General features: G+C 34.6%; 2 protein-coding genes across 4 annotated transcripts; both read left to right on the forward strand.

The window, feature by feature from the left end:
* The first annotated feature begins 572 nt into the window (after positions 1-572).
* Positions 573-7,690, forward strand: LOC107671399 (dehydrodolichyl diphosphate syntase complex subunit DHDDS-like). Of its 3 annotated transcripts, none has more exons than XM_016464312.1 (9): positions 573-649; positions 1,506-1,579; positions 1,652-1,768; positions 3,003-3,145; positions 3,236-3,352; positions 4,816-4,917; positions 5,018-5,132; positions 6,310-6,417; positions 7,299-7,690. In XM_016464312.1, exons 2-9 carry the CDS (start codon positions 1,517-1,519, stop codon positions 7,539-7,541), a joined length of 1,008 nt encoding a protein of 335 aa, XP_016319798.1. In that variant the 5' UTR covers positions 573-649; positions 1,506-1,516; the 3' UTR covers positions 7,542-7,690. The 3 variants fall into 3 exon arrangements, with proteins under 3 accessions (XP_016319798.1, XP_016319800.1, XP_016319799.1); XM_016464314.1 differs by lacking the exon at positions 573-649 and adding an exon at positions 671-761; XM_016464313.1 differs by lacking the exon at positions 573-649 and adding an exon at positions 826-915.
* A 1,777-nt stretch (positions 7,691-9,467) lies between these two features.
* On the forward strand, positions 9,468-12,363 carry LOC107671477 (non-histone chromosomal protein HMG-17-like). Its single transcript, XM_016464405.1, has 6 exons — positions 9,468-9,707; positions 10,847-10,882; positions 11,280-11,309; positions 11,402-11,452; positions 11,612-11,674; positions 11,875-12,363. The coding sequence occupies exons 1-6, from the start codon at positions 9,693-9,695 to the stop codon at positions 11,908-11,910; spliced, it is 231 nt and encodes a 76-aa protein (XP_016319891.1). The 5' UTR covers positions 9,468-9,692; the 3' UTR covers positions 11,911-12,363.
* The last annotated feature ends 211 nt before the right edge of the window (positions 12,364-12,574 follow it).

A 12,574-nucleotide genomic window follows, 5' to 3' on the forward strand; every position in this document is an offset into this window, starting at 1 on the left:
AGATTGACAGACAGATAGATAGATAGATAGATAGATAGATAGATAGATAAATAGATAGATAGATAGATAGATCGTTATAGTAAATAAATAGTTAAAATAAGTTAAATTAAATTTAAAATTACATTTCCCATCCTTGTTGTAACCTTGGTCTTGCTACAAATAGCATTATTAAACTATATGCTAAATAGAAACAAGAACTATAGTAAGTTTATTTGTCTACTAAAAGTTAATGAATTAACAAATAACAAATTAATTATTATTATTTTTTATAATTATTTTTTAGTATGTTTTTTTATGACTTGTGAATCTTACCTGGACACTCTTACTTCCTCCAAACTATAACAACTATATTATTGTGCAACAAATGACATTACAAATATGTAATGTATTGTTTTAGTATGCGACGGTGCTGTCTAAGCACCTCACAGTTTTTTGCATTTAATTAAAAAAAAATCTGAAAATAATACAACAGAAATGTCGAACATATTTTTTATTGTAAAATAAATTACTCATGTTACTAGTTTAAAATGTGTTTAGAATGCTGGGAGGTTTTGCATTGGTCGAATAACGGATGGCGTTCGCGCGGCTGTCGCGTTTCTGTGTCGTCATTTCCTGTCAGAGGAAGAAGACGTCATCCTACAGCCGGGCAGTGAGTTGGAGCTTAGCTTTATTATTTCTTAAAGAATCGCGTATCAGCGCTTTAAATCAAGCTGATTTCGATTTGTTTGAATTAAATCCTCCTTTTAATGAATGTGATTACAGTGAGGTTCTATTTTAACATCGTTACGACGCGGTATTTAGGATAGAATGTGCGCTCTCGTGCCTTCCAAGCACGAACTGGTTATATATCATAATATATTTCATGTATTTGATATGTTTATTTACTGGTGAAGTTAAAGTTGTCAGTGTTTTCAGGTTGGTAAGGTTTAATTGGAAAAAATGGTTGTGAATTGTGTGCAATATATTTTCCTTTTCATGCTGTCAAGAGATATTGAGAGAAGTATGACAGACATTATGATTTATTAATATGTTATTAATCTCATGAGGACAATAGTGACATCATGTAATATATAATAGTGATACTATATTTTATTTCTGTCAGTTATTTAAAAAAAAAAATAGACTTTTGCTTGGGTCATTTAAATTGAGTAAATATAAGTGTATATATATCAAGTCTTCATCTAAATCCAGCACTTCTGCTTTTATTTAATTGTAATAAATTATATATTTTCATTATATACATGTTAAATTGGCTGCGTACCACACTGCTCTACAGACATCAACGTCATTTAATCATATAAGTTCTGTTTAATCGCATTTAATTATATTTAACCATATAAATAGTTCAAGATTTATTTAGAGTGCTGCAGAAGTAAAATAGCAATGCATCAAAAGTTTGAATATAAGAAGTGCCGGTTTATAGTTCAAATTGTGTACAAGATGTGTTTTAACCCTCGCCTTTGTTATGTATATTGTAGCAGTAACGCTTTTCTTTTTGTTCACAGAAAGCACTGTGATGTCGTGGATTCGAGAGCGGGAACTATCCTTTATAGAAAGGCTCACTGCCAACATCCTAAAGGTGCTTTTCTGAGGAGCTTTAAAGAAAACCGAATTGAAATAATCACTTTCTTAAACTCTCTTTGTGTCTCAGGCAGGACCAATGCCCAAACATGTGGCCTTTATCATGGACGGTAACAGGCGTTTCGCCCAAAAAGCGCATGTGCAGAGGCAGGAGGGTCACTCGCAGGGTTTTGAGAAACTGGCAGAGGTGACTGTGCAGATAATGACAGACCGATATGGATTAATTTACCAATGTTTGGCCAATTTGACTGACCGATTAACTTAAGTGTCAATCATTCCCTTTTCTGTCAGTTCTTTCAGATATGTGACGCTGCAGCACAAAAGCAGTCTTAAGTCGCTGGGGTATATTTGTAGCAATAGCCAACAATACATTGTATGGGTCAAAATTATAGATTTTTCTTTTATGCCAAAAATCATTAGGATATTAAGTAAAGATCATGTTCCATGAAGATATTTTGTAAACTTCCTACCGTAAATATATCAAAACTTCATTTTTGATTAGTAATATGCATTGCTAAGAACTTCATTTGAACAACTTTAAAGATGATTTTCTCAATATTTAAATTTTTTTGCACCCTCAGATTCCAGATTTTCAAATAGTTGTATCTCCTCCAAATATTGTCATATCCTAACAAACCATACATCAGTGGAAAGCTTATTTATTCATGTATACATTTTAAAAAATTGACTCTTATGACTGGTTTTGTGGTCCAGGGTCACATATATCAACTGATAAACTGTTTTCAAATATTTTAGTGATTTGTGAATAAATATTAAGTAAAATAAGTGTTAATTTTATTTCAGCAGTTTGTGTTTTCTCACTGGTCATTAAATTGTATTACATTACTATTCAAATGTTTGGCGTCGGTAAAATGCTTTTAATGTTTTTGAAAGAAGTCTCTTCTGCTCACCAAGGCTGCATTAAAATACAGTAAAAACAGTAATATTGTTTGTGAAAAATGATTGCATTTTAAAAGAACTGTTTTCTGTGTGAATATATTGTAAACTGTCATTTATTTCTGTGATCAAAGCTGAATTTTCAGCATCATTACTCCAGTCTTCAGTGTCACATGATCTTCAGAAATCATTCTAATATGCTGATTATTATCAGTGTTGCTTCATATTTTTGTGGAAACTGTGATACATTTGATTTTTCAGGATACTTTGATGAATAGAAAGTTCAAAAGAACAGCATTTAAAAAAAAAAAATAGAAATCTTTTGTAAGATTATAAAAGTCTTTATGGTCACTTTTGATCAATTCAGTGTAAATGTCTTTACTGTCACTTTTGATCAATTTATTGCATACTTGCTGAATAAAAGTAGTAATTTTTTCCTCCCAAAAACTCTTACTGATCCCAAATTTCGAACAGTGTTATATGTATGCTCAATCTCTTAATATACATTGTTTAAACTAACACAGACGCTCCGCTTGTGCCTAAACCTGGGCATTCATGAGGTGACTGTATATGCATTCAGCATTGAGAACTTCAAGCGCTCCAAAGAGGAGGTGGATGGTCTGATGGAGCTGGCAAGACAGAAGTTCAGCCGCCTGCTGACAGAGCAGTAAGTCACTCCTTCACAAGATCCATTCGTCTGTCTGTTGGCTGAATTGAAATCTATACAATCTACATGTGAATTTGTCCTGATTTCTAGGGAGAATCTTGAGAAGCATGGTGTATGTATTCGTGTGCTGGGAGATCTGACTCTTCTGCCTATAGATCTGCAGCAGCTTATTGCCAAAGCTGTGGTGGCAACTAAAGCACACAACAAGTAAGCACAGCATGATGCTATTTTATTAGTTTTCCTTATAATGTTTGACCTTCGATTTTCATCAAAATATAGATCTTTTTTTTTTTTTTTTTTCAATATTGCCTAGCCCTACTCAATAAACAAGTACACTTTGCACTCTATAATTTACAATACTGTTCAAAAGTTTGAGGTCTGAAATTTTTTTGGATGTTTTTGAAATAAGTCTCTTCTGCTCACCAAGGCTGCATTTATTTGATCAAAAATACAGTAAAAACAGTAAAAATGTGAAATATTATTGCAATTTAAAATCTCGTTTTTTGCCTAGCCCTACTCAATAAACAAGTACACTTTGCACTCTATAATTTACAATACTGTTCAAAAGTTTGAGGTCTGAAATTTTTTTGGATGTTTTTGAAATAAGTCTCTTCTGCTCACCAAGGCTGCATTTATTTGATCAAAAATACAGTAAAAACAGTAAAAATGTGAAATATTATTGCAATTTAAAATCTCGTTTTTATATTTGAAAATATTTAAAAATTCAATTTATTCCTGGGGTGCAAAGCTGAATTTTCAGCATCGTTACTCTAGTCTTCAGTAAGCACGTTTACATGCACACCAGTAACCTGACAACACAAGTAAACCGCGTTTACATGACTTTATTAATAAATCAGGTTATTTCCCCGATTTCAAAACAATCATTTGCGTATCTGACTCTGAGTATTCCACATGTTGTGATGTTAAATAAAGCTTGCACCATGTCAGCGGGAGACTTACAGCTCATATATTATCCTCTCATGCAGTTACAGATGCAGCGTTGTGACTGAACCACTTCTGCTGCACGAGATGAGAACACATTTTTATCATTTTCTGAGTCATGAAAGAGTCTGTGTTTGTGATATATTTCCTTCTTTCTTTACTGCACTAAGGATGCGTTCCTGTCACATCGCACATGCGCACTTCAATAAGCCGACAGAAAGCAGGTTAATGCATTTATATGCCGTGCGAAATCGGGGTAAGAGGCAAAAAACGACCTGTGTCGACCGGTTTATGCTTAAGCCGTTTATGACCTTACTCCGATAAAAGAAAACGTGACCACATGCGGTCGGCTTAAGCATAATCAGCTTAATAATGTGCATGTAAACGCACTCAGTGTCACATAATGCTTCAGAAATCATTCTAATATGCTGCGTTGCTGCTCAAGAAACATTTCTGATTATTATCAATGTTGAAAACAGTTGTGCTGTGAAAGTTCAAAAGAACAGCATTTATTTGAAATAGAAATCTTTTGTAACATTATAAAGGTCTTCACTGTTACTTTTGGTCAGTTTAATGCATCCTTGCAGAATAAAACTATTAATTTGTTTCAAAAGAAAAAAAATGACTGACGCCAAATGTTTGAACTGCAGTTTCTGATTTAAAAAACATTCTTTATGTTTTAGAGCATGATCTATATCTGATGCATTTGCTCTTCTCTTATGTTGCAGGTGTTTTCTGAACGTGTGCTTTGCATATACCTCAAGACATGAAATCGCAAATGCAGTGAAGGAAATGGCATGGGGAGTGGAGCAGGGCCTGATAAAACCCAGGTAAGCTTTGCTTTTCGCATAGTTTGAGAAAACAGGATAACAGCAGTTTTATGACCTGTAACATATGATTAATTGTGTTCTCCTCTGTGTGATTGGTCAGTGATGTGTCTGAGGTGCTCCTCAGTGAGTGTCTGTATAGCAGTAATTCTCCAAACCCCGACCTGCTCATCCGTACGTCTGGAGAAGTGCGCCTTAGTGATTTCCTACTGTGGCAGGTAATGGAGATTCCTTTTAGTCACTATCTTGCCATACAAATACAGCACTTACACAAACATACAGGATTTTAGTTAGATGGCAGTCATAGTTTGATTCGCTGTGGAACAAACTGTGTTTACATATAATTACATTGAGTCTTTCTCTGTGAATATGATAAAGTGAATGTTTCCCCCAAAAATGGAAATTGCTGAATGACCCTCAGGTCATTCAAGATGTAGAAGAGTTTGTTTCTTCATCTGAACAAATCTGGAGAAATGCAATGGATGCTCTGCAGTGAATGGGTGCCGTCAGAATGAGAGTCCAAACAGCTGATAAAAACATCACAATAATCCACACCACTCCAGTCCATCAGTTAACATCTGGAGAATACAAAAGCTGCATGTTTGTAAGAAACAAATCCATCATTAAGCCATTTTTAACTTCAAAATGTTGCTTCCGGCTAAAATATGAGTCCTCTGTCCATAATAATGCGTCCTCCAGTGAAAAAGTGGTCTGGTTTGAATCTGCACAGATCAAGCACCGTTTACAAGCCAAAACAGTCCAAAACAGCTCTAAAGCAGCTCTAAACAAATATGTGGCTGGATTTTGATGTGAGAGACAACAGGAGATGGACTTTTTCACTGGAGGAAGCGTTATTATGGATTATAAACCCATATTTTGGACCGAAGCAATGATTTAAATGCCTCAATGATTACTTTTTTTCTTACAAACAAGCAGCTTTTCCCTTCTCCAGATGTTAACTGATGGACTGGAGTGGTGTGGATTACTTGTGGATTATTGTGATGTTTTTATCAGGTGTTTGGACTCTCATTCTGACGGCACCCATTCACTGCAGAGCATCCATTGCTGAGCTAGTGATGAAATGCTACATTTCTACAAATCTGTTCAGATGAAGAAACAAACTTAGCTACATCTTGGATGGCCTGAGGGTGAGGACATTTTTCAGCAAATTTTCATTTTTGGGTGAACTATTGTTTTAAGAGCTGAATAATTCTTATCACTGCCTTTTCCAATGAGATTTCCCATCAAATCAACACTAATAGCACCGGTCCTATGGTTATCTATCTGCCTTGTCCATTGTGCATTAAACTCATATTGCTCTTAGTATTTACATTGCCCTGCAGCTTTGAAATGATTAATGTTTTTCATAATCCTGCATTATCTTACACTCCGCAGACCTCATATTCCTGTCTAGTGTTCCAGTCGGTCCTGTGGCCGGAATATTCATTCTGGAATCTATGTGAAGCTGTTTTGCAGTACCAGCTGAGTTATCGATCTCTCCAGGTATGCCATAACTCTATTGTCATCCTGTTTTTATGGTGATTTACAGCTTATTTAGGTAACTGCTGCATTGTTACCTGGAAACATTGGGTCTCATTCACTAACTGTGCATGAAACAGTGCGTAAAATCTGCAAACAGATGTTTTTACTCATTTAGGGGTGGCATTTATTTGATCAAAAATACAGTAAAATCAGTAATATTGTGAAATATTATTATAATTAACTGTTTTCTATGTGAATATCTGTTAAAATGTCATTTATTTCTGTGATCAAAGCTGAATTTTCAGCATCATTACTCCAGCCTTCAGTGTCACATGATCTTCAGAAATCATTCTAATATGCTGATTTGCTGCTCAAGAAACATTTCTGATTATTATCAATGTTCAAAACAATAATAATCATTTAGAATATGCCAAATTTATTAACATTAGAACAAAGTTAATAACAAATATGCAGACATTTTTTGTTAAAAGTTCTTCTGTCCATTCAGATACGAAATAATCCATGCAATTATTAGCGAATGAGGCCCATTGATTTTGTACATTTTTTTTCAGACCATTCATGGTCGTAAATGCTTCTTAGATTCATATAACCTTATTGTAAAAAAAACATAAAAGGGCATTATGCTACAAGTCAGAACATTTCAGCATGAAGGCACAGGATACTGTATTACAGCACGTACCGTTGTTGCTTAATGCACAAGTAAGTTTTTGTAAGTGTTACTATGATTGTTTCCCTAAATGATTTCCTGAAAACATCATTTTAGGAAGTTCAGAACTTTATTTAAAGTTTAATACAGATGCAAAAGCATAAACGCGATTATATTCAATTCACAAGTAGCGTTACATTAATGTTTCCATAAGCACACATGTTGTGTGTTGCAGAAAGCTGGAAATCTGCACAGAGAAGGCCAAGCGCTCCAGCAGATGGAAGCGGATCGCTCCTGTGTGGCTGAGCTCCTGCAGCATCGTGGGAATGGAAAGCCCATGGATGCCCAGAGTCAACAGAAAGAACTGTTGAACTACACCGCCAGCCGAGAGGAGAGGGTTCACTGCTTTCTCAACGCCCTTCAGCACAAGAGAGACACTGTCTTCAGTGATTTAAGCAGCCAGGCTGTCATGGCTTAGCTTTGAACTTGTTTTTTTATTTACGGATCTGTAAATACTTTAGATCTGGAAGGATGTTTCACCCCGTTTTATGGGGCAGTGGATATGTATGCTTGATATCGAAATAGAAATGATCTTAAATCTTCAAATAAATTCAATTTTATTGACCACATGGGCTGTTTTTTGGACGAGAAATGCTAGAAAATACAATAGGTTAAATCTGATTGATCTTTTACTTTTCAGTTTTTTTTTCAGGATTAAAAAAAACAAACTCCTTAAAGCCTCAAGAACAATTAATTCACAAATCAAATATTACTGGCCTGTGAGCAAAATTTACTCAAAGCGAAAGCATTTAGACAAGGAAGTATTTTAGGAGGACAGAGCAAAAAAAAAAAACTGACTACATCTTTTAATTGACTACATTTATGTCCTAAAGGTTAAATTACAGTAGCAGTAAAAAGTTTGTATGCATGTTTTTCATTATCTTAAAAACCTGTATCCGCTTAAATTGTGTATCTGTTACTTGTATAATTTTTTATGGGTGAGTTGGATCATGCACACACACACACACACACATATAGATATATATAGTGGTGTGAAAAAGTGTTGGCCCCCTTCCTGATTTTTTTTTTGCATGTTTGTTACACTTTGTTTCAGATCAAACAAATTTAAATATTAGTAAAAGATAACACAAGTGAACACAACATGCAGTTTTTAAATTAAGGTTTTGAACAGAAAGTCTTAAATTCATAAAGTCGTGGCATTAAATGTTGCAAAAATGCCTCAGTATTTTTGTCTTGTTACAAATACAGGTGCATCTCAATAAATTAGAATGTCGTGGAAAAGTTCATTTATTTCAGTAATTCAACTCGAATTGAGGCAGTAATTAAAGCAAAAGGAGCCCCTACCAAGTATTGAGTACATGTACAGTAAATGAACATACTTTCCAGAAGGCCAACAATTCACTAAAATAGTTTTTTTTATTGGTCTTATGAAGTATTCTAATTTGTTGAGATAGTGAATTGGTGTTTTTTTTTTAAATGTAAGCCAAAATCATCACAATTAAAAGAACCGAAGACTTAAACTACTTCAGTCTGTGTGCATTGAATTTATTTAATACACGAGTTTCACAATTTGAGTTGAATTACTGAAATGAACTTTTCCACGACATTCTAATTTATTGAGATGCACCTGTATAATACAAATATCTAAAAATCCTTATATCAAGATACATTTACTTGAGATTGAAAATTAACATAAAGTCTTGTTTTGAGAAACTGAAGAAAATTAAGTGAATTTATTTATAAAGAAAGAAATTGTGTGAAAATGTGTTTTCCTTTTGAATGAAGTTGATTTTTCTCAGCCTGTTCGCAGATATCTGTTCTCGTTTTGATCAAAAACTCGCTTGATTTTCATAAATTTCTCATGAAACAAGACTTGTGCCATTTTGCTTCTCAAGTGTGTTTTGATTTAAGATTGCACTGGAAAACAAGACTAAAATACTGATAAAAAAAACATCATTTCCATATTCTTGCGGTTGGGAGCAGAACTAATCAAGCCATAAGCTTGATGGAAAAATTAATTAAAAAGTAATAGAGATCTGCTGGAAGTTGAATTTTCAAACTTTGAAGTGTTGCTAATACAAAACCATATACCTGACATATTGTGTTTAATTTATTCTTTACTTGGTCACCTAAAAAGGTGTATATATAAACACTGTAAAGTTATGTAAATAAATAATGAGTGTGTATGTTCATAACCGTGTAGCACTTTTTTGTCTGTAATGTATTCGTTTATTTATTTGAATTAAATTTCCGGTGTAATTCCATTGTGTCCAGCAGAGGCGCCGTTCTTACCAAGACGAGCAGCAGCGTCGGTCTGAGCTCTGAAACCTGAGCGGGGAATTCGGTCATTGTTGCTTTAAGAGATAAGCGACGCCCACCGATACGTGATCGCTCTCGCAGCCAATCGCTGCACGGAATATGCAAAATCTGGTTTAAACCGGTTTCTATCTTTAAATTCCAATATAAAAACTTAATAAAACATATACCGCCGTTATTGTATTTTACACGAGACGGTGTGAGGCGTGCAGGGTGTCGCTGCTCACGAACACAATATTTACACAATTATTCCGATTTTTTTACATTTTTCCGGCGTTTTTCTGCAGTCAAGATGCCCAAAAGAAAGGTAAGGGTGCACTGATATTTTTTATTTCTGAAAAAAAAAATAAATGTAATTTTGGTATTTGTACATATGTGTCTGTATTATTATTTTTTTTACATGTTTTGTTGCTGTTATCGCCTCAGTGATCGTGTGGTTGTTTTATAATGGCGGACAGTCGATTTTACATATTCACTGTCAGGCGGACCCTCAATCTTACCGCGCTCTGGCGAAAACACGAGCAAAAAAAAAAACGACTTTTAACTGAAAACCCCACGGGCGTCTTAAAATACTGTAACCTGTAAATGTGCATTAATATTTCGAGTAAACTATTCGAGTAAAAAAATCAGTAGCATCCTGTGAGACCCGCCTGATCACTAGAGAATGCAAAAGGAGGGAACTTGAGTGTCTGGTTGAACTCCTATTGCTAATATTAACCCAAAAAAACTTCAAATTTAATAAACTATTATCATGTTAACGCTGCAGATGAGTGATTGTGCTGGAAGTTCACAAGAAAAAGAGCTCGCGGTTATTCATTTGGCTTGATATAGGATTACATGGGCGTATATTTTCGGTCCTAAAGTGTGTTTTATTTAACGTTACTATAATTTGTGCTATACAGAGTCACTTAAGCGGCTTCTGTCGTTGTTGATGTGCTGGACGCCTACTCGAAACGTCAAGCTGCCATCTTTACAGCACCTGTGTCTTCATAAGACTGTGCGTTACTAGTTATCCGCGTTCGGACTGTGTAAATGTTATTTTCACATCTTATTTCAGCGTTCAAATGTGCTTTTGTCCGAGTTACAGTGGTTTCGTGAGGAAAACAAAGGGACTGTACGCCGAGAATAGCCCCTCTGTCGTTTAAAAGGCGCGTAGCGATGCAGCCGAACAAAAGGAAGCCGTCTTGCCCGCGCGCACTGACAGGCCGGATTTGAATTTGAATTTGAATATGCGCGGGAAGACGGTGCAGAAATAAAGTCATCCGTTGTGGAAAAATAACTGCGGCTTATCGTCTATGACGTAACGCGCGCAACTGTCGCAGAGAACGTACTCTTTTTCTTTTTTTGACGAATGTTTTTTTTATTTTTTTTTCCATTTTATATATATATATATATATGTATATTTTAGATTTCTAAAACTAATGTGTGTTTTTTTTCTTTTCTCAGATCGATGGTGAGAAGGCCGCCAAAGGCAAGGAGGAGGTTTGTCCATTTATGTCGATTTTTTAAAAATATTATTATATTTATGTATTTTTATATTTTACTGTCTTATATATTATTTATTTATTGCTCAAGTTGCAAGCCTTATGAAACTCAAGCAGAACATATTTCTGTGTAAAAAAAAAAAATGTTTACATAAATTAAATTGATGTAAGAACATTTTATGTACATTTCTTAGCAGAAATGTATCCTGCTTGTGCTTGATGAATAGCGACTTGACTTTTTTTTAAGCTTATGCTTACATGAATTTACATCAGCCATATTCACTATAATAGACAATTAACACATTTATTTTTTTTTTGCAGTGAAATATAACAATATACATTTTATATCAGTGTTAGATCATTGATTGGTATTGATTCAGTGTTATTTTTCGCAGCCAACAAGACGCTCCGCGAGGTTGTCTGCTGTAAGTTGCATTTTTGGATCTATTTTTAAAAAATAAAAAACTATTAATGCTAAAGTTTTCTTTGTCTAATTAATCTCTGAATTGATTTACAGAAACCGGCTCCTCCTAAACCAGAAGCAAAGGCCAAAAAAGCCATCCCTAAGGTAAGGATGTTCAGCTTTGCAATAATATTATATGATCATTTAGTAATTTAATTTGTTCCATTGACGACAAAATGCCTGGCCCACGTGTTAACCATCAAACCGCTAAGTTATTGTATGTTATTATATCTGCAAACATATTTATTGTCGTTGGTCACACAGAAGGCAGCCAAGGGGAAGAAGGGCAGCAACCCTGCTGAAAATGGAGACGCCAAGGCAGACCAGGTCGGTCTGTAAAGTGGTTAGAAGAGACTTAAATAAATACACAAATAAATAAATATCAGACCCTCAAGTGCTTCTACTTCTGCTTTTGATTCACTAGATCTGCTCTAATGCACAGCAACTAATTATTGGAGCGTGTAAGGTTTGGTAATTGCTCAGCCAAATCGCTGGTGAACTGACTTTTCTTCATCACTTTCCTCTAGGCACAGAAGGTTGACGCTGCTGGCGATGCCAAATGAGAAGCTAGCGAGTGTCTGATCCTTCTATGTACTTGGTGACTGTACAGTTTGAAATAACTATTTTTTACCAAGTTTTATATTAAGAATAACATTTATAGTTGACTTGCTTTTTATGTACTGATTGATTTGACAGGAGTTACGATATTTCATTCATATCCATTTGTATCCCATTTTTTTTTAATCAAGCCGTCTATATCTTGCCAAAACAGTTTGCCCTTGCTAAATCTGTTGGCGGAAACGCAAGAATTTTGTCCTAAAGTTTGTTTTATTGCTTTATCTATCTTTCGTTCTTTCTTGGTTTATCTTTGGATTTTAAACACCAAACATTCTCAAAAGGCAGCTTAAGAGTGTTTTCAGAAGGGTTTTCACCATGTTGTTAGCATTTAAACGTACAGATACTGTGTTTTCATTTTTAGTTTTTTAAAGGAAATTGCAATGAAATTGTCATTAGGAAAAAAAAAAGTAAATAAGGCAACAATGTTGAGTAAATCTACAATGTGAACCTTCGATTTCTTTAGAGCTGTGTGTTCGGAGCTTGTCTTGTTTATTAAGTTATGTTCTGCAGTCGTGGAAGGATATTCAGTGACTCTTAAAATGCTTTGTTTTAAATGGTTTTGAATACAAAAATAAACTGTCCAGAAAAAATAAATGTGTGTGTGTGTGT

Source organism: Sinocyclocheilus anshuiensis, unplaced genomic scaffold, assembly GCF_001515605.1.
Source record: "Sinocyclocheilus anshuiensis isolate Anshui unplaced genomic scaffold, SAMN03320099.WGS_v1.1 scaffold552, whole genome shotgun sequence".
Taxonomy (NCBI): Eukaryota; Metazoa; Chordata; class Actinopteri; order Cypriniformes; family Cyprinidae; genus Sinocyclocheilus; species Sinocyclocheilus anshuiensis.

What these genes read in the sequence shown, in the direction of transcription:
- LOC107671477 (XM_016464405.1), top strand. An exon ending in CCGCCAAAGGCAAGGAGGAG is followed by an intron (nt 10,883 to 11,279) that starts GTTTGTCCATTT and finishes TATTTTTCGCAG; the next exon opens with CCAACAAGACGCTCCGCGAG. An exon ending in GAGACGCCAAGGCAGACCAG is followed by an intron (nt 11,675 to 11,874) that starts GTCGGTCTGTAA and finishes ACTTTCCTCTAG; the next exon opens with GCACAGAAGGTTGACGCTGC.
- LOC107671399 (XM_016464312.1), top strand. Translation starts at nt 1,517, where the DNA reads ATGTCGTGGATTCGAGAGCGGGAACTATCCTTTATAGAAAGGCTCACT. An exon ending in TCACTGCCAACATCCTAAAG is followed by an intron (nt 1,580 to 1,651) that starts GTGCTTTTCTGA and finishes TTTGTGTCTCAG; the next exon opens with GCAGGACCAATGCCCAAACA. An exon ending in GTGATTTCCTACTGTGGCAG is followed by an intron (nt 5,133 to 6,309) that starts GTAATGGAGATT and finishes TACACTCCGCAG; the next exon opens with ACCTCATATTCCTGTCTAGT.